This window comes from Balaenoptera physalus, assembly GCF_965194825.1.
Source record: "Balaenoptera physalus genome assembly, chromosome: 4".
Lineage (NCBI taxonomy): Eukaryota > Metazoa > Chordata > Mammalia > Artiodactyla > Balaenopteridae > Balaenoptera > Balaenoptera physalus.
Window position 1 is genome coordinate 62971814 of NC_138891.1, and position 20943 is coordinate 62992756.

Consider the following 20943-nt stretch of genomic DNA (forward strand, 5'->3'; position numbering starts at 1 on the left):
GTTATCTCAGTACCCAAAGGGAATGACATCCTCATCAACAGATCCAGTCTATGCTGTCCAAATTCATTAGTGTTTTAGAGAAATGCCAAAGTAAACACACCCAAGAGCATTCACCCCACATGAATGCAGGTGAGAAGTCAGTTTATCCACCAAACCTCCTTGAATCAGTGGGTTCAAATGCCACTTCTGAAGAAAAGGGGGGTGGTGTGGAGGCCTAGTTTTAAAGACAAGCCTGAACATTGCCTGTGGTTATTTGAAATTAAGTTGGTACCTTTTTTTTTTTTTGGAAACTGCTAAAAATTAAAGAGGGAATGGCAATATCACTTTTAGAGTGATTAAAAAAAAGGAGTCCTATCTAGGTCAACTGTATAGTTAAAGCTGTTTTTATTTAGACAGAATCAACTTAAATACAAATGGACTCAAATTATGGAAACACATTGTTTTTAGGAGGCAAAAGCTTCAGGCTAAAGGTAGAATAAAGCATAGGAAAAGATAACGGGGTTAAACATATTTCCTTCTTAGTTATTTTATCTTTGGCAATCTGGCAGATTTCAGAGACAGGCATCATTCTAGAGTAAGAACCAAAGGCGGGGGAAGATACTGGAAGATGAAAAAATGTGAGGAGTAATAATGCCTGAAGACCATCGTGAGAACTGTGACTTGGAGTGTACCTAGAAGAGAGTTCAGCATGGGGAGGACGATGATGGCTGCTACCATGTATAGGTACATGTTCGCCCTCTGCCAGCCTCTGTGCTTGTATAAAATTTGTACAAATTTATTCAATTTTCACAACAAGAGGGCTTAGTAGTATCCCCATTTCATGGAGGAGAAAACAAGCTTAGGAGTGGTTAACTTGTCTAAGACACAGAGCCCAGATCTCTCTGACTTCTTACCACCATGCTGCAGGGCCTCTGGGCCCCACTTAGCTAATGAGATGGCTCGCACACTGGAGCTGCCCCTTCTGCGATGGGGAGCACGTGGTGTCGTGGGAAAGCGCTAGATCAGAGGCCACTAGATCTCAGTCCCCGATGGGGGCCCTAACATGCCCACCTGGCCTGAAATGTGGCACGAAACACGTGGGCGCTGAGCTCCTCACCTGACAGTGCCGCTGAAGAGCACCGGCTCTTGGGGAATGATGGAGAGTTTGCTCCGGAGGTCAGCAAGGCCGATATCACTGATTCTCACTCTGTCGATCTTGATGCAGCCTCCAGATAACTCCACCAGACGGAAGAGGGCCATGCCCAGAGAAGACTTCCCTGATGAGTCAGAAGACGGGCAGGAAAAAAAAAAAAAAAAGAAGACGGGCAGAAAAGTCGTTCAATTAGCAAATTCTGTGAAGACAAAACTGGTTTATTCTCAGGGCAACATCATCTATTTTTCTATTTCTGTTCAATCATTATTTCAACTGATTAACTCAGATAATGTATAAAATGACAGCCAGAAACAAAAACAAAAACAAAAACCAATGAACTTTCCTGGGACTTCCCTGGCAGTCCAGTGGTTAAGAATCCATGCTTCCACTGCAGGGGGCACGGGTTTGATCCGTGGTTGGGGAACTAAGATCCCACATGCCACGTGGTGCAGCCAAAAAAAACCCCCAAAAAACAATTAACTTTCCTGGGCTACCAAGCATATACATTTACATCACACAGCTCCAGCCTGAGAAGGAGCGGGAGGGACCGTTATACTCTCATGAGAGTAAAATGGAAAAACGCCTCCTGTCTATCTACCATTCTGCAAGTCAGACCCATAGTTTAGATGCAGAACCACAGGTTTTTATCTGTTAGAGCAGTTTTCCTAGTTCTTGACCCTCCTCCCCTCCTCTGGCTCCATGTTCTGAAAGACCTCTCATGGCAGCCTTGTGACTGTCTATTCAGAGGTCAGTGAGGGCACAAATACCTGCCTCACCCCAAAGTTTGCAGCCACAGTCCTGCTGTTGAGATTTGACCCCCGTCAAACAACCTGTGGGAACCCAGAACGTCCATCTCCCTAAGGTAGGCGTCCTCAGGTCCATCTACCAGAAACGAGTTGGGAAACCTGAGTCCATGTAGCAGGACAGTTCTTGATGAGGCCTCTCTTCCTGGAACTGGCTTTTTCAGGACTGGAGGATCTGGTTAGTGGCCCCTCACCCAGGCAGAAGGGAGGAGGTGGAGGCCCTCCCCAGTGCCGTGGCAGTGGTTCAAGATTTAAGCTGAGGAAGGAATGGCGCTCAAATAAATAGGTTAAGTTGTTCCATTTCAACAAAAGATCTGAGACTAGACTACCTTTGTACTGATGGAACGTGCTGGTAAAAAAGGCAATGAGGTCCTCACGGTGGTTACAACCACGGCAGAGAGCCAGGGCCTATGACATAGTCTCAGAAGAAGCTTATTAGGATTACAGTTTAGACTTTGTAAATCGGGTTAGTTATAATTATTTTATTTTTGTTTATATCTCATCTGTCACTACTCATGGTTTAATAAAGTCTTGGTGAAAATTTTGGTCGGTCTTACCTGTGTTAAAGGGAAATCACAGGAAGGGAGGTCAGTCAGAGCTTTCAGGGGAGCAGTACACCCCTGGGGGCCAATGTAGCAGAGGGAATTCGAGGGAGAAAGCAAGGTAAGAGCCATGGGGACATTCCCCCTCCTTGGCTGGGCATTCTCTTTCCAATGCACAAGCCTAGAGGCAGTATCTTGTTTTGACATGAAATAATTCCTTCAAAGAGGAAGCAGCTTTTTCTTTTCTGCTTAGCAGGCTCTTTAAAGTAAATTGGCTAGAAAAGACTTTTTTTTTAATGGCAAGAAAAAAAAAGCTAAAAGAGTTTTGATGCCAAGGAAGCATGGAACTCAGAAAGCTAATGAGAAGTGACTCAGAGAGACCTCGTACACAAGGGTGAACAGGTTAGTGAAAGAAGACAAGACTCAATCTTGAAATGTTACTCAGGAAGGAAAGACGGAAAGAAACACATTATTCAAGTCTTGACTCTAGAAATCTAAGGGGCATATAGTAACACATTTCTAAGAATAAGAGTGAAATTAAATGCCTAAAATGAAGGCCTAGTCTCTATTTGCAACTGATGTCAGATCAAGAAAATAATTTCTGTCTTCAAAGGAACATAGGTTCCTTACTTAGAATGGTGTTGGCTTCTGATAAATATGAGGCTATACAGGCAACACATCACAAAGACCTTAAATTTTTTGTATATTTTGACTTCATAGAAATAAGGATGTTCACTGCAGTGCTATTCATAATAGTGAAAAACTGACAACAACCTCAATGCCCTTCAAGTGGAGCAGGGTTAATATAAATGATGGTACATCCATAAAATAGAATTTTATATCATGCTGCATAGAAATCATGTCATAGAATATTAATTGACATGGAAAATATTTGGTAATTTTAAAAGCAGGCCATGAAACAGTATGTATAAAAGGACCTCATTTCTGTAAACACACTTGTTGATAGAAAAAGCCTAACAAGATATCCACCAAAATGTCAGCAGTAATTATCTCTGGGTAATGGAGTTATGGGAGCCTTTCCCCTTTTGTACTTTGCTATATGTTCCAAGTGTTCTGCACTGAGAATGTATACTTTTATGATTAGAAAAAGCATTAAATATTATGAAAGCAGGGTTGAAAATAAGCCTAGAAAAGTGGTTTCAGAGACCGAGACACTACTGCTCATCTAACAGGATGAGACTGGTATTCAATAAACAGGAAATCATGGGCCCCAGACTCGATTCTGGTAGGTTCAAATGTTTCTCCAGAGAGGACATCCTTACCCGATCCCGTCCGTCCCACGATGCCAATCTTCTCCTTAGGTTTGATGGTGAAGGACACTTTCTTCAAGACCAGGGGGAGATTTTCTTGGTACCTCATCTCTGCATTCTCAAAGGTGACCTCTCCTTCCTGCGGCCAGTCAGGGGAGGGAGACTTGTTCTTAATTCTGGCAGGTGCTTCCAAGGAAAGAGTCTGGGGAGACAGAAGTGGCTGGTTCAGACTGACTATAGATTCTGGGGGAGCTGCAAGGCCTTGTCACAGAGAAGTAAAACCAGGACACCCGTAGCAACCACACAGAGAAAGCTGCCACTCTGTTCCCTTGCTGTGAAAGAGTCCCCCTGGCAGTGAATGCTCATCACCAGTAAACTAGACAGAGACAGAGTACAGTGGTCTCTACACTTAGCAGTTTACAATGGCTACTTATCAGCAGCTCGGGAAGGGCAGTGGCTTTCAAACTGCCTTCTGTCATAAGGAATTCTTCCACAAAACCTCCTTGGAGGGACTTCCCTGGTGGTGCAGTGGTTAAGAATCCGCCTGCCAATGCAGGGGACGTGGGTTCAAGCCCTGGTCCGGGAAGATCCCACATGCTGCGGAGCAACTAAGCCCGTGCGCCACAACTACTGAGCCTGCGCTCTACAGCCTGTGAGCCACAACTACTGAAGCCCACGTGCCTAGAGCCCGTGCTCCGCAATAAGAGAAGCCACCGCAGTGAGAAGCCCGCGCACGGCAATGAAGAGTAGACCCCACTCGCCTCAACTAGAGAAAGCCGCACAGCAACAAAGAACCAATGCAGCCAAAAAACCCAAAAAAACAAAAAAACACTTCCTTGGAGGCCAACGTGAGGCATGAGGCCTTCCATCCCTCTTCAAGCACAGCAGTTTTTATTGGAATTTTTTGAAAATATTCCCCTTGAAACAGGGTTCCATCATTTGAAAACCACTGGCCTGAACCCAAAGGAGGGAAAATACATTTATTGAACATTAATCAGACCCTGGCATCCTGCCTTCTCAGTCAGTCCAGGAGAGACAGACTCTACTCCAAACTCCACCACTGTTGGCTGCATGACTCAGACATATCACTTCTTCATCTTTGTCTTAGTTTCTCATCTGCAAATTGTGGGGAATAGATTAGATGATTTTGGAAATTCATTCCAGCTTTAAAATGCTGTGTTTAATACAACCATTGGGTAATTTTTGTCATCAACAGTCACACTTCACGATGCTTTAAAACTCTCTGGTGACTAGTCATGGAGCTTATAGCCTCACAGGGAAGTAATGGCCAAAGACTGCAGTGCTCTGGCAGGCGGGGGTGGAGACTGAAGTCTAAAACTCCGTGTTGGGACAGGCATCCAGGGTGGGGACTGGCAGTGGGGAGCCAGTCCTCAGGAATATGACTGATTTGTGCAGAGTATACTCTGTACCACGGCTGACCATCACCCTGACCTTTCCAGCAAGAGACTCACACCAACAGTGATATTAAACACTACACACCCACATGTACACCCACAAATTGTCCACAGACCAGAGCACTGGGCCAAGAGACTCATGTATAAACATGAAGAATAGCTTTTAGCAGATTTATCAGATAGCCATCCGCCATTCTTTCTGATAACAATTATTTATAAGTATGAGGAATATCCTACGACTGATGAGTTTCATTGCCAAAATAAATCAGCAGGGCATGTCTCTACTAGAAAATGCAGTTTACATAATGTACTCGTTCTCAGTGAAAGGCTAGTTTTTTAAAACTATGTTTGTAAGTCAACGTTCTAGTTGGAACTTAGAATGTATTCATTATCTATAAATAACGATATAAATGCTAATAAAGTCTCTGGGCAGTTCACAAAATAGGGAACTCCTGACAAATAGAATAAATGTGAGAATCCTAACTACTCAGGACTCTGCTTCTCTCCACAGAAAATTGCTTTCGAGTTCCAACTATGACACCAGAAAGACACTGCCCCATGGCAGGACTGCAAGGGTTACTGGGGAAAGGTGGGAAGAGCTAGATCATCTCAGTACCAACTCAATTAACTGGTTTCTGAACTGTGAATGCAGTTTAGAATTAGCTACGGAGCTTTTAAAACTTCAGAAGTCTGGGTCCTATCCCAGACCTATTGCATCAGAATCTTCAGAGATGAGGCCCGTGTTAGTCTTTGCCTCAAGCGCCGTATGGGATTCTGATGGCCTCCCTGGTTAAGAACAAGTAAACTAGACTAAGACTTGAAATAATACATGGTTTTAAATAGTGTAAGGAAAATGTTACATTAGCCAGCTTAACTGAATTAATGAGATTAGTAATACTTTGGGGACTGCCCTGGTGGTCCAGTGGGTAAGACTCCATGCTCCCAATGCAGGGGGCCCGGGTTTGATCCCTGGTCAGGGAACTAGATCCCACATGCACGCCGCAACTAAGAAGTCTGCATGCCACAACTAAGAAGCCCGCACACCGCAACTAAGACCCTGTGCAGCCAAAATAAATAAATGAATAAATAAATAAATAAAAGGAATGCTTTGGAAATTAGCTGATGAACATAGGTTCTCAATCAGGCACAATTCATAAATATATTTAGAAAATCTTAAGATATTCTCTTCTCCACTCCACACATGCTGGAGAGACCGCTGCCTCCCCTGTGGGACAAGATAAGGCAGAGAAAACAAGCATCCTCCTGGGACATTTACTCCAGGCTGTAAAAGGGTAAAATTGTTCCATGAAAAGTCAGATTGTAGCAAAAGGCCTGTAGTAGCCTGACCTTGATGTAGTGGTTGATCCTCTCAACTGAGGTGAAGCGAGCTTCTGTCTCAGATGCCAGTCTGACAGTAAACTGGAACAGTCCTGTTAACTGATAATGGAAAACAAGAATCCAAGAGAGAATTTACTATTAATACACACCAGGCCAACGTTAGAAAACCTCCTTCATCTAAGGGATCACAACTCAAGTTATAAGAACTAACTGGGCACAGGCAGCAGCTGGTTTTAGGGACCAAGTCATTCTCTAAATATTTAAGACAATGCCTAATAGCACCCAATCAACTGCAATTCTCAGTGAATGCAGGTGGCGCTGTGGTACTGCTGGCATTAACTTTCCTGTATCTGAGGGCTTTCTGCCTGTCTTTACATTTCCAGTAATTCAACTGTAGCTGAATAACTGCTGTGCTTCATACTTGTACCTACACCTGACGTAGCAGTCACAACAAATGAAGATTATATCAACCTGTGTGCAGCCGTGAGAATGCTTCCAGCAAGGTCAAATAAGAGAAATGAGGCTGGGCCAAAACTGAACACAGAGCCCCTGTGTGCCTCAGACTGAGAACTCTGAAACACAGTTTATATAACACAGATTCTCCCCCCACCTCTAATAATCAAGGAAGTCTGCAAAACATGGACAAATATCTTTGGGTATCTGTGAAGATACGTATCTCTTCTTAGGTTTCTTCTGGCTACTTATTTTTATCTTTCCAATATAGAAAAATGTCAAATGTATACAAGAATAGAGAGGAGAGTATAATGAACTCCCATGTATCAAACATCCATCTTAAAAAATTATCAGCTTACAGCCAATATTGTTTCATCTATACCACCCCATCCTTCCGTATTATCTGGAATCAAATCCCATATAGGCTATCATTTCACCCATAAATATTTCAGCTATATCTCTCTAAAATATAAAGACTCTTTAAAAACAACCATTGTCACATCTTAAAAAGTTAGTAACAATTCTTTAACATCTTCAAATATCTAGTCAGTGCTCAAGTTCCTAATTGTTCTTTGAACTATTTGAAGACCTTCAACCATCCCTAGGGGCCAGAAGGGTTTACATATGTAACAGTATTGGGAAAATCAGGGGCCTGAAAATAAAACACACAGAAGAAATGTATTGATATATATTTCTTAGAAGACTAGGAAGAGGCCAGAGGTGAAAGGGTAGTGAAGACAGAAACCTACAATTAAGAAACCATTTTCAGAATCATATTTATTTAAGAAAAAAATAGCACCTATTTCATAGACACATGCAACAGAGTTAAATCCTTTTATTCCTATACAGTCAACCTTCAGTATCCATGAGGGATTGGTTCCAGGACTCCCGCCAATAAAAAAAATCCACGGACGCTCAAGTCCCTTATATAAAATGGCATAGTATTTGCATATAACCTATACACATCCTCCTGTATCCTTTAAGTCATCTCTAGATTACTTATTATACCTAATACAATGTAAATACTTTGTAAATAGTTATCAATACAATGTAGAAAATAGTTGGGCAAAAATAAATAGTTGCCCACCTACAGTAAAGTCAGTTTTGCTTTTTGGAACTTTCTGGAAATTTTTCCCCCCAAATACTTTTTGATCTGCAGTTGGTTGAATCTATGGATGTGGAACATGTGGATGTGGAGGGCTGACTGTATACCAGTCCAGAGTGTTACTGCCAAAGCAGACGGGGAAAAGCTCTAGGAGTCGGAAGTAAAACAATGGCTTAGGGTAGAGCCCCCTACCAGCTCTCTCCTAGGCCAACATACGAGCAAGAGGACGCCCCCATCCCAGAGACTAACCTGGACAGCATAGGAGATGGCAAGCCCCGCGTAGGCCGGGGGAATCTGCCCGTGCATGAGAACAATCATCAGCCCGGTGGTGGTGATCAGGGCAATGCTGATCAGGTCCAGCCGCACTGCCAGCCACCGCATCGCACACGTGAACAAGAAGAAGGGACTCTGGTTGTTATCCAGTAGCTCCTGGTACCTGTGAGGAAGACAGAACACCTAATAGGCAAATAAAGTACCACACCACCCTGGTCATGGAAGATGCCAAAGCTCTGGTGAGTTATGGGTGGAGGGCTAATACTGAAGTACTACTGTTTGTAACCAGGAGCGTGAGATGGAAACTTAAGCAGTGCAGAGTATTCCAGGCTCCAAAGACAGGAGGACACGAGGGTTTTCTAGTTTTACCCTTTCAAAGAAACGTGTTAAAGATGCTAGGGAAAGATATCTACTTCAACAGCATAGGGAAAGCAGGAGGGAAGGAGACCAAATAAAGAGGCTGCTTAAGCTTTAGAAAAAGGTTTTAGGTCAGGGGTCATTTTCTCAAAGAAAGAGAGGTTACACAGGGAAACTGCAGAAATGGCACAAGACCAGAAAAAAAGAAAACCTTGGACCGAAAGTGGAAATTGTCCGCTGATACACTTGTTTCCCAAGGCCATGGAGCAAAGAACCAGGAGCAGTAATTTAAACCAGAGCAAAAAGACCTAGACAAACTTTGTCACTGCAGGAGCAAGACACCACTGTCACCAGGGGGCCTAGAGAGCAGATCACGCCCCACCTGAAGGTCTGGCACCTACACACAACTAGAACTCCAGAGTGGGAGATCTGGGTGGGCAAATGTGCTTTGCTTTAAAAAAAATCACTACCCTCCTTACAATAAGATATGTGCACTTTAGAGAAAATTAAGAAAATGCAATAAAAGAGGAAAATGTAAAATTCCAGTACTCTCACCACTCAGCTAAAACCAGAGTTAATATTCTGCTGCATTTACTCCCAGCATTTTTTTCAATGCACTCACATTTCTGTGGGTATGTACATACACACGTACACGGTCAGCATATTTTACTTTTTTTCACTAAAAGTTAGGATGCATTTTTCTGAATTGTTTAACTAGTTCGGATGCATTTTTCTGAATTGTTTAACTAAACCTTTCTATTTTAGAGTTCCTTTTTAACATTAATTACTTAATTTTTGGAATGAATAATATACCCTACAGGACAGAATATTCACAAGGTACAAAAGGTTTTATCATGAAAAGTTGGTCTTTCTCCTGCCCTCCTCCAGCTACTCAGTTCCCCTTTCCAGTGGCAACTATTAGTTTCTTATGTGTCCTTTCAGAGATATTCTAAATGTTACAGATACAGACACATAATTAAAAGGAGCACACAATACCCGCCCATCTGTACCTTGCTCTTTCACTAATATACCTTGGAGATCATTCATTATCAGCACCTAGAGAGCAGTCTCGTTTTTTTTAGAGGCCATATAATATTCTACCACATGGGGACAACACAGCTTATTTAACCAGTCCTCTACTGAATGACCTTTAGTCTAATTCAATCTCTTGTTAACACAAATCTCCACAATGACTATATATGTACATAAATTTCTCATACAAACAATACTCAACAGCTAAATAAAATGTCTGTCTAATGTCAACGAATGTCTTTTACTGTTCAAAAGATAAAAAAGTAAAAAAAAAAAAAATAATAATAATAAAAAAGCAAAACTCTGGGACTTCCCTGGTGCAGTGGTTAACAATCCACCTGCCAATGCAGGGGGCACAGATTCGATCCCTGGTCTGGGAAGATCCCACATGCTGCAGAGCAACTAAGCCCGTGCGCCACAACTACTGAGCCTGCGCCCTAGAGCCCGCGAGCTACAACTACTGAGCCTGCGCCCTACAGCCCGCGAGCCACAACTACTGAGCTTGCACCCTAGAGCCCGCGAGACACAACTACTGAGCCTGCATGCCACAACTACTGAAGCCCATGATCCTAGAGCCTGTGCTCCGCAACAAGAGAATCCACCACAACAAGAGAAGCCACCACAGACCTCCTTGGTGGCGCAGTGGTTAAGAATCTGCCTGCTAATGCAGGGGACATGGGTTCGAGCCCTGGTCTAGGAAGATCCCACATGCCACGGAGCAACTAAGCCCGTGTGCCACAACTACTGAGCCTGCGAGCCACAACTACTGAAGCCTGCGAGCCACAACTACTGAAGCCCGCGTGCCTAGAGCCCGTGCTCCGCAACAAGAGAAGCCACCACAATGAGAAGCCTGTGCACTGCAACGAAGAGTAGCCCCCGCTCACCGCAACTAGAGAAAGCCTGCGCGCAGCAACAAAGACCCAGTACAGCCAAAAATAAAATAAATACATTTATAAAATAACAATTAAAAAAATAAAAGTAACCATTCCAAAAACAGTAAAAAAAACAAAACAAAACAAAGACCCAGTACAGCAACAAAGACCCAGTACAGCCAAAAATAAAATAAATACATTTATAAAATAACAATTAAAAAAATAAAAGTAACCATTCCAAAAACAGTAAAAAAACAAAACAAAACAAGAGAAGCCACTGCGATGAGAAGCACGTGCACCACAACAAAGAGTAACCCCCGCTCTCCACAACTAGAGAAAGCCCACGCGCAGCAGAGAAGACCCAACGCAGCAGCCAAAAATAAATAAATAAAATAAATTAATTAAAAAAAAAAAAAGCAAAACTCCATCAAATATAGCCATTCAGAACTGAAAGCTAACAGACTCCAAATCTGTGTTTTTGTCTCCCCATTTGCTCAGAAGGGAGTTCCACCAAGCAAGTGAATCTTAACCAGAGATCATTAAATTACTAATACTCTTAGTAATGAGCTTTATAATCCAGAATTCTGACCTTGAAAGGCTTCTTAAACTCTCATTAAATGCTGAGATGCTGGCTCCCCATTGAGCCCTCGGGCCCCCATTGAACTAACCTGTGCAGAAATTCCTGCCCTTTGTTGTAGGCGTGGATGGTGGCAAGGCCCTGTATGCTGGATGTGATGTGGGAGAGGAAAGGTGACTGCGTGATATTGTCCAGACGCTTCAGCTCTCGGATCAGAACCCTGGAGAGAGAATGTGTTCTGTGTCAGAGGGGTAGACTAGCAACTCTGGCTTCATCCTTTGCCCTGGAAGACATGAAGACTTCCTGTTTACCTGGAGACAATGTGCAGAACTGAAAAGAGGATGATGAGGGGCCCCACTGCCACAAGGAACCACGGGAAAACTCCCGCGATCATTCCAACACAGAAGAACACAAGGATGACGTTCTGGATGAACATCTCAGCCTGGAACGGCAGGCGCACATCGACTGGGGAAACCGTAAAGGAACATGTGTCAGATGCTGGGATCCACAAACAGGGAAAATGGAATTTTAAATTTCCCCAAATTTTTAAAAAACAAAAAGAGGCTCCCTAAAATCCCTATCTGAAAGTTGTGATTTTTGCCTTTTAAACAGTCTGATCAAAGAAAAATCTGGAAACCCGGTTGCTCTAATTTTTCTTATCCCAAGAGCATTTAAGTGATCTTTCTCCCCTGTGCCCTCTTTTTGGTTCACTATGCTGCCCAACCCCTTTAAACATTTCTTCCACTTTGCAAAGTAATATATGATTGTTGTAAAGTATTTGGAAAATAAATATGCAAAAAAGTTAAATAAACATAGTCTTTATTCTTACCAATATCAATGAACTGCTGCTAACATTTAAGAAATTTTTCATCACGGAAAATTTTAAACATACACAAAAGTTGAAAGAGTATAGAACCTCCAATAGTTCAATCAACATTTTCTCCACCGTTTTTTGAACATCTCCTCCCCCCACCTATTTTCATGCAAATCTGAGACATGTTGATACCACTGATTTTTTTTTTTCAGTCTTTTTTCCACTTGTCTGTGTGCATGTGAGTTTAACGGAAATGGGATCATGTCATGCATATGTGTATCACTGTTCTGTGTATCAGTGATGGTTTTGATCCCTTGTTACCTCTGGCCATGGCTTTACACTGGCCTATCAACATCTGAAACAAACTCCTTCTATGGAGGCAACACAGTACAGTAGTTAAAAACATTAGCTCTGGAATCAAAAAGATCTGGGCTCAATTCCCAGCTTGTTATTTAATAGCTGTGTGATCTTGAGCAAGTTCTTTAACCTTTCTAGGCATCAGCTTTTCCATGTATTCAGTGGATGAAACGATATCCACACCTCATAGGGCTGCTGTGAGGATTAGGATAACGCATGCAGAACATTCAGTACACTGCTTGTTACACAGTAAGCCCTCAATAAATGTCAGGCAGCATCACTATCATTATGGGCTATGGGAGTATAGTTGACCCTTGAACAACGTAGGGGTTAGGGACGCAGACCCTCTGTGCAGTCAAAAACCCACATATAACTTACAGTCAGCCCTCCATACATGTGGTTCCTCATCCATATTTCCGTATCTGCGGGTTCAGCCAACCTGTCGTTCAAGGGTCAACTGTATTTAAGTTCTGGTGCTGGCACAGTCCATGAAGCATCCAGCATCCAGCAAACCTGTCAGAGGTTGTAGGTGTCCAAGAACCTATGCACTACCCACAAGTAAATACGTGTTTTGGACTCTGAGATGCCCCTGCCCAAAGCCTCTACGCTAACTCAGTGCTCTGAACTGGTTTTCAGTTTAAATAAGATCAAATAAGAACTCAGACAAAAGGTGAAAAAGCAGATAGGCCCTCAGCCTAAAGAGAGGCTGCAATGTGGAGAAAATGCCAAAACTAAAATGTTCCTGACGCAAACATCGACAGACACTGTGGTCTGGCTTGTGCTCCAGAGCACAACAGAGAGAAGCAGTGAGAAATACCTTCATCCATGTCTTTGGAAAACCTGTTGAGAATCCTCCCAGTGGGGGTAGTGTCAAAAAACTTCATAGGGCTTCGGAGGATCCTTCGGAAAAGCTCGTCGTGGAGCCGGGAGGAGGCTCGCAGTGTGCCCTGAGGGGCAGAGCACAGCGTGATCAGAGATCCGGGACTCAGGCAGGCTCAGCTCCCACTCCACGGGTCGCAACTCCACAGGACATCGACGCCCAAAGCCAGAGAAGGGCAAACGGCCATGGAGGAGGGAGATGGCTAATAGGAGAAAGCTGAGGCTGATGGGATGCAGGTCACTTCGGCGAGGGCCATCCTGCTTTAAAGGAGCTCCCCGACTCCGAGTAAACCCGAGAGATGCCATGCGGGGTCCTGACCACACAGCCACTGGGGAGAGGAGGAGCAGAGGCCCCCACCGGTGCATACCTTGACAAAGACCACTCCGCGAATGGCTTTCAGGATCAGCATGACCGCCATGGAGAGGGCGTAGATGCTGGCATAGTACTGCATGAGAGGATTGTCCTTCATGCTGCTGCTCACAGACGTCCTGTTTTCCTCAGTCACTGTGGTGTTCTGTTTGGAGGCAAGGGTCTGTGAGGCAAGACTCCCAGGGACTGCCAAGAACCCCGCATCAGGGCCATTCTTGGCTCAAGGGAGGGTACAGGATAAAAACTCTGGGACCTGGTTGAGGCAGACACAAGGCAGACTTTGCCCCGCTCCCTCTCTCTTTTCTAAGGACGACAGCAGACAGCCTACAGTTTGCTACTGATAAGCTCTACTGCTCCATGAGTTGGTCAGGGAGCAATTATCTGCTGAGGTTACATTAGGGACTCATCTCTTATCCTGGGTAATCCTTGTTCATTGCTTCTTTTAACTGAAAACTAGAGCAGTTTCCCTAAGGAGAGACAGGGACTATGGAGAGACGGACACTTTATTAGACATATAATTTTCCCATTAATGAGGAACCTTACCCCACTTCCTTGCTTGATCCAGTAACCCAACCACCAGTTGCTGAAGGCGGTACTGCCCACGTTCAGCATGAAAAGGGACAGAATGACCAGGAATGCCAAGGGGCCCCCAGCAGCCTGGATGTAGACACCATATACTGACCAGGGCACGGAACCCTGTCCCTTCTCTTCCATTTGCACAAGCTGCCCTAGGTAAGGAAAAGAGAAACACGAACTCAGAAAGGAAAGGCTGCTTTTCAACACTAAGTCACCTGTAGAAGAGCAGGATCAAAGGGAGCCTACAGTTTCACAGAGCTCTAGATGAGAATTATTTCCCCTTCATCAGGAGCATTCATTTATCCATGTAACATTTACTAAGCACCAACTATGAACCAGGCCCAGAATGAGGCCCTGGAGCGGTAATGGAGATTAAGTCCAGGTCCCTGCCCTGGAGATCTGGCTCACATCATCCTTCCATAGTCCAGTAGAACAAACAGGTAAATAAATACACAATTATAATAAAATGTGCGAACTCCAACGCTAGAGCTATTTGCAGGGCAGCATAGGAACATCCAGGAAATGCATATAACCTACTTGCGGGAGCTGTGACGGGCTTAGCAGGGAGTTTTCCGGGAAGACTTTCTATGCAGTCCATTTTGCGTATTTTTTTTTTTTTTGTCTGCACCACGTGGCTTGTGGGATCTTAGTTCCCTGACCAAGAATTGAACCCAGGGCCTCAGCAGTGGAGGCACCAGGGAATTCCCCACACCGTGTCTTGAAAGGTAAGCCAGAGTTGGCCAGATGGGGAAATGATGGGCACAGGTGTGGGGAAACAGCAAATTGGTATACACAGATATCCAATTCAGCGTGGCTGGAACATTCTGTGGGCCTAAGGAGTGGCAGGAGATAAGGCTGATGAAGTAGGCTGTGGTCAGGGGATAAAGGCATTTGAACTTTATCCTTCAGACAAGAAGTTCTCAAGAGAATGGGCTACAGGGGTGTAGAGATTTGACTCCCTAGCCCTACTGTGCACTAGATGGGCCTGGGATGGCCAGACCAGCCACCTCAGGCAGACTCTACCATGCATCCCAGGGGCTCAAAGAAATAGTGGCATTTTTCTGTGTGTGCCAAATCAGGAAAAAGATTAGAAAATGCTGCTTTGACATTGGGAGGCCACTGAAAGGCCTCAGGCAGTAAAGTGAGTTGGCTGGTTTTTAACTAGATCTCTCTGCTGTTCGTGTGGAGGACAGATCTAAAAGGAGGCAGCTGTAACAGTCTGGGTAGGAGATGATAAAGGCCAGAACCAGGGTCATGGCAATGGGGACGGAGTTTCAGGAGGTAAATTCAGTAGGACGGAGTGACTGGCTGTGTGAGGAAAGAAGAGATTCCAGGATATTTCCTAGGGGCTCCCTGGGCTGGTCAGGTGATTGACGCTGACAGGAGAATACAGAGAAACGGCCACACAGGAAGCAGCCTCCCCTTTATCATATATGATGTGTAATTACCTTGGAACAAGCCACACATGCCTTGAGCACTTTGCGATGTGAGTCTCCAGGTTAGTGGCTATGTAAATAAGGACAAATGTCCCCTAAAGACATTCTATTTCTTTTATGCTGTCTATGGCAGGAACTGACAGATGTCTCAGGCTTCTGTGCTGTGTTTGCTTTGTGTGTGTGACAGTAAGGCATCTCAAATCACACCGGAATTCAAAAGCTCATATGTGGCTAATTGAAAGAAAGACAAGAGGCAGGGAGTGGTAAATCAGGATGGTCACCTCGTAACGCCAAATGCTTTAAGAACAAGGAAATGAAAAAATCAGTGGCAAACCCAGGAAACGTCCTGGATTCAACACGTCAGGTGAGGAGGTGACACAACAGAAAGAACTTTAAAACAGGACTGCATTTTTATTTATTATTATTCTTATTCTTTGCAAACTGATATGCAGCTTAAAGTTCACAAAAGTGAAAATGCCTAAGGTATTGCATATAGCTTTTCTAACTCCCAAGATTTCTTTCAGTTGATAAGATAAAGGGTTTAAAAAACAGGACCAAGGACTCTGGATAGGAAAATCAAGTAGGAAAAACCTTGGCTGTTAACTCTTCACCACAGCCCTGCTGCAGTCTGCTTGGGACAAGCAGAGGAGTGTTTCATTGTAACAGGGGAGGTTCTGAGGATGTAGGCATTCTTAAAGCTGGCATGCCTCTGCATTGGTTGGCATGACTTCTAAACAGCAGAGATGAACCCACGATTCAATTTTTGCTTAGTCAAGATGACTCAGCTATGACTACCTACACCTCACCCCACCCTGCATAGGAAAAGAAGGCACAGGATTAAAGGACATTCTTGTTGCCTTGGTCGGCTTAAGCAAACACAAGGTGCCTCATGGTCTCCCAACAATCACACAAAAATCTGGTATTCTAGAAATATAAGGCCAGGCGCTCTACAACACACAATGCTATCAAACAGCATGAATTACCACATGGCGTAATTTCTGATAAACTTTAATGACACACTTTCCACCATCTTTCTGTGCTGCCAAAATGGTGCTCATGAACGTCCTGGCTGGCTGATGCTCTCAAGAGCATCATCAATGGGAAAAAGAGAGGCAAACGTCAGGCTCTTATCAGGCCATGCTCCAAAGTCATCACCTGGTTTCTAACTGTGATGGTGAAGCATGGTTATATTGGCAAATTTAACTGACGATCACAGGGCTGGGAAAATTGCTGTGAACTTAAACAAGTGTGGAGAGATCAGCCCCAGATTTGATGGGCAACACAAAGATGTAGAAAAATGGCAGGTCCCATCCTGTCAGTTTGGTTTCATCGTACTGACAACCTCATCTAGCATCATGGACCATGAAAAAGCAAGTGTGTGAAAACACACTGGAGGGAAAACAATGGGATCCTTTTTCTAGGGATGTAATACATATGTGCAAATAAAATGCTTCAATGCTTCAATACATATGTGCAAATAAAATGTTTCAGTGGAAAATAAAAACCAAAAAAACTTGAATGACAAATCTCAAAAAAGTTCATTACCTTCCTCTGGCTTCACTGCTTTCTCCTTCTTTACTGATCCTGTTTTAGGACACTTGTCTTGTGTTTTCTTCTGTGAACCACTGGTTTCCTTTTTAGAATTAATCTTAAAAAAAAAAAAAAAAAAAAAAAGCGTCTCTGTCATCATGATATGGCCATTCAGACAAATGGCCAAAGGACATGTTAGCGAATCATCCATCGAGCTGCTGTTCTTATTGAAAAGAGACACATCCAGCTTCTTAAAAGTTAACTTCTGTAACTTCCCCAACTCCTTAAGTCTTTGAGCTGGGTTCCTACCATTCCACTGACACTGCTCTCCCCAAAGTCACTAAAGACCTAAACTCCAAACACAGTAGCCTTTATGCTGTTCTCATCCATTCCAACTTGTCCAGAGTATTTGATCTGGGGTCACTTCCATTCTTTCCATCTCTGATCCCCACATCACTAAATCAAATCATAGATCTACCATGGGACAAACTCCCACTTCTCAGCCTGCTTTTGCAGCACCTCCACATTCTGGCCCTAGCCTAGCCATGCCTCACATCACACTGCCATTTCCCACTTCTAGACTTCTATCCACACTGGTTCTTCACTTGGGATGCTCCTCTCCTCTCCCAACTCAATCACAGTTGTCCCCATTCAGATGGATTCAAATCCTAATTCTCCCTGAGGCAACTTAACACTCCTCTAGAATAAAGTTCACCCTCCCCTGCTCTCCCAGGCACTTGTTAGTACTTTCACAGCATGTTGCTACATACGTGACCTGGTGTTGTTACATATGTCCCCTTACGAACATAAGAGTACTGGTCTTCCCTAGAAGACTGCGAGTCCCTCAAGGACAGAGATGACATCTCACTCATGGTTATAACCTACACAGGGCCCAGCATCCAGAACTGCCCATAATAGGGCATGCTGGGACTTAACGAAACATTCATCAAATTGAACCTGAGATAATAGAAACTACTTAATGTCCTCCTTTCCAAGTTCCTCTTATATCTTTATACAGGAAATTCTCTATACATAGTTTATTACATTTAATTCTATGTCATTGTCAGCCTCATGACCCCAGTTTGCTCTCCAACTAGATTTTTTAAATTGACAGTGAAAATAAATCGGAAAATAATATAAAATTTAGAGCCACATCTGGAACATAAGATAGGACTCTAAATTTTATATTTACCACAGTGCATGAATAAATGCACTCTCTAAAGAGAAAATTACTACTTGTTGACCACTGACTGGGATAAGAACATTACATATTATTTCAAATGCACCAACTCAAAGAGGCAGGTGCCACCCCCATTTTTAAGATGAGGAAACTGAGGCTCAGGAAAGTGAAGTGATATACTGAAAGCATGCTCCTCCACTCAACATGCTCCCTCTCGATACTCCTTTGCTCCTTGGACATTTCATGTTTTAGCTTCTCTCCCTCTCATTTTCCCCTCCATGTGTACAGTGAGGAGGAAATAATCTGAAGAGCCCAAAGTACCGTGAGAGTCACAGGGAGAGATCATAAAATCCAAATCTGGATCAGGTGTCTCTATAGCAGTTACTGATGACACTCGCAATGTCGGAGTTATATCAAAAGGCCTAAAACACATCATGAACAATGAGTTGTACTGAACCTGAAATCAAACAGGATGATACCCAAACACTGAAATAAGATTCCCAGAAAAGGTCCCAATAACATTTTGCTTTCATCCTACTCAACACCAAAATGACCTAGTAGCTAAGAAGCGGCTTTTAGCCCAGCCTGAGTGAACTCCTAGGACCCAAGGCGACCAGAGGATAAAAAGGTCAATACGAGAGCCAGCTCTACGTACGCCCTTGTCTTTGCCTAACTCAGAGCCCAGAGGGGGCGGCCAGCTTTCCGTGTTGCTGCGGGAGGCCCGGCAGCACAGCAGAAGGAGCACTTTGGAGTTGAACTGACCTTTCCAGCAGGCTGTTTAACCCTTCTGAGCCCCCGTTTCCTCGGCTGTACAACTGGGGGATAATCATATCTGGCCGCAGAGCTCTGTTAAAATGGCTGAACAGGATGACAGCTACAAAGTGCCTCATCCAGGAATTGGGACACAGCTGGTACTAGTTAATGAGTGCCAAGTCGGCAGCCAAGACACCATGGATAATTTTCAAATGTATGCAGTATTTAATGTCTCTTCTCTGCCACCTTATTCATTTGATTATTAAGAAAGGAGCTTCCTAATCTTTCAGTCAGGATTTGATGGAGTTTAGGAAACTAAGTTATGACTGAACAGCAGCACACACTGAGCCCACGTCCTTCTCCTTGTCATTGCCTTGCTGATAAACTCTCGGTGACAGAAGACCTCGGTTCTCTAACCCCACAACCCTGCCCTCGTAGGATAGAACCAGTATGCGGACTAAAACACAGCAGTCTGGTCACCAGAGAACAGGGCCCCTGCCAACAAGACACGGACAATGAGTTCAGCTGAGATTTCTCCATCACTCACTACGGTCCTATCTCTCTTGCTGGAAACACACACACACACACACACACACGCACACCATGAATCTTACCTCAACTGGGGGTGTCTCTCCCAGCAACAGGTTATTAAAAATGGTAGCATAATCACCATTTAGATTCATCAGTTCCTCGTGGGTGCCTCTTTCTGTAATACAGCCCTCTTTCATGAAGATCACTTCATCACAGTCAGCCAGGTACTGGAGACAAAGACAGGGACAACATAGTGTGGCTGATATTTGTGCAAATACATCCAAACGCCTATACCTTAGTTCAGCGGTTCTCATCTGGAGGTGACCAAGCCCCCCAGAGGATACTTCGTAATATCTGGAGACATTTTTGGTTGTTACAGTTGGGGGGGAGGGGGTACTACGGCCATCTGGTGGATAGAGGTCAGGGATGCACAGGACAAGCCCCCCACAAAAGGGAGCTCTCTGGCCCCCAAACCCCACTGTGCTGAGACTGAGAACCCCTGCTTTAGTTTGTCCTGCCTCGTGATGTAGTTCAAAAACCAGTTCCTCTAATTTTTGACATAAATCTGCTGATGAAGCCACACAAAGGCCTGCATTAAACTTCACATCCCTTCCCTGCACTCAGAAGTACATATAATTACAGTCTTTCTGTGGCAGAATGGGGGGTTAGCCCCCCAAACTTGACAACATATGCAAAGCAGATGGTAACATCCTTAAGCTGCTCTCTGAAGTGGCTGCTGGTCATGGAATGACAGAGGGAGAAGAGCTTGTTTTCCCTAAACAGTTCCCACTCGCATATAGATGTTAACACAACCCTTTCCAAACTGTCTCATACCCAAACTCCATTTTCAGTCTACTCCTCTCAGCCCTTTTACTTACTGATTTACACGCAGAAGCTAACATGCTCCAAGGATCTCTGATTCAGATGGCCATCTGCTATAACAAGCTTTATTAGTACAATGGGACAGGGGGCTGTTTGCTGAGGAAGTGAACACTCATGATTCCAGGGACCTCTAGGAGCCCCACAAAGGTACCTGGACCAAGCCCACCTCCCTGTTTCTGATTTCCCAAGCCAACGTGGGGAGCCTGGGGAAGGAAGCACCATACCTGTAACTGGTGGGTAATGAACAGAACCGTCTTGGACTTGAGGTGCTTCTGGATAGCACTGTTGAAGATGTGGTTGCCCACGTGGGCATCTAAGGCACTGAGGGGGTCATCCAGGATGTAGATGTCTCGGTCACTATACAAGGCCCGGGCAAGGCTGATCCTTTGGCGCTGCCCACCACTCAGGTTGGCTCCTCGCTCGCCAATCTACAGGAGCCCAGAAAGCACAGGAAGCCTCCAGCTC

At 44.1% G+C, this 20943-nt stretch overlaps 2 protein-coding genes and 1 pseudogene across 11 annotated transcripts in view; 1 reads left to right on the forward strand and 2 right to left on the reverse strand.

Annotated features, from left to right (window-relative positions):
- Positions 1-20943, reverse strand: part of LOC309659824 (cytochrome P450 2J6-like) — a 167945-nt gene that overhangs the window by 46736 nt on the left and 100266 nt on the right. The gene's annotated exons all lie outside the window — the stretch shown is intronic.
- Positions 1-20943, reverse strand: part of ABCC5 (ATP binding cassette subfamily C member 5) — a 191097-nt gene that overhangs the window by 15610 nt on the left and 154544 nt on the right. For all 9 annotated transcript variants that reach the window (XM_082459941.1, XM_082459937.1, XM_082459939.1 and 6 more), the window contains 12 exons: positions 20703-20906; positions 19680-19823; positions 17148-17250; positions 14134-14318; positions 13589-13735; positions 13159-13288; positions 11482-11635; positions 11262-11390; positions 8309-8495; positions 6511-6600; positions 3761-3950; positions 1097-1256 (listed from right to left, as the gene is read on the reverse strand). In XM_082459941.1, the coding sequence (XP_082316067.1) occupies positions 1097-1256; positions 3761-3950; positions 6511-6600; positions 8309-8495; positions 11262-11390; positions 11482-11635; positions 13159-13288; positions 13589-13735; positions 14134-14318; positions 17148-17250; positions 19680-19823; positions 20703-20906 (1823 nt within the window). The remainder of the gene's footprint in view (positions 1-1096; positions 1257-3760; positions 3951-6510; positions 6601-8308; positions 8496-11261; positions 11391-11481; positions 11636-13158; positions 13289-13588; positions 13736-14133; positions 14319-17147; positions 17251-19679; positions 19824-20702; positions 20907-20943) is intronic.
- On the forward strand, positions 16669-17129 carry LOC309659566 (small ribosomal subunit protein uS8 pseudogene; annotated as a pseudogene). The gene has a single exon. The product of its transcript is annotated as a small ribosomal subunit protein uS8 pseudogene (transcript).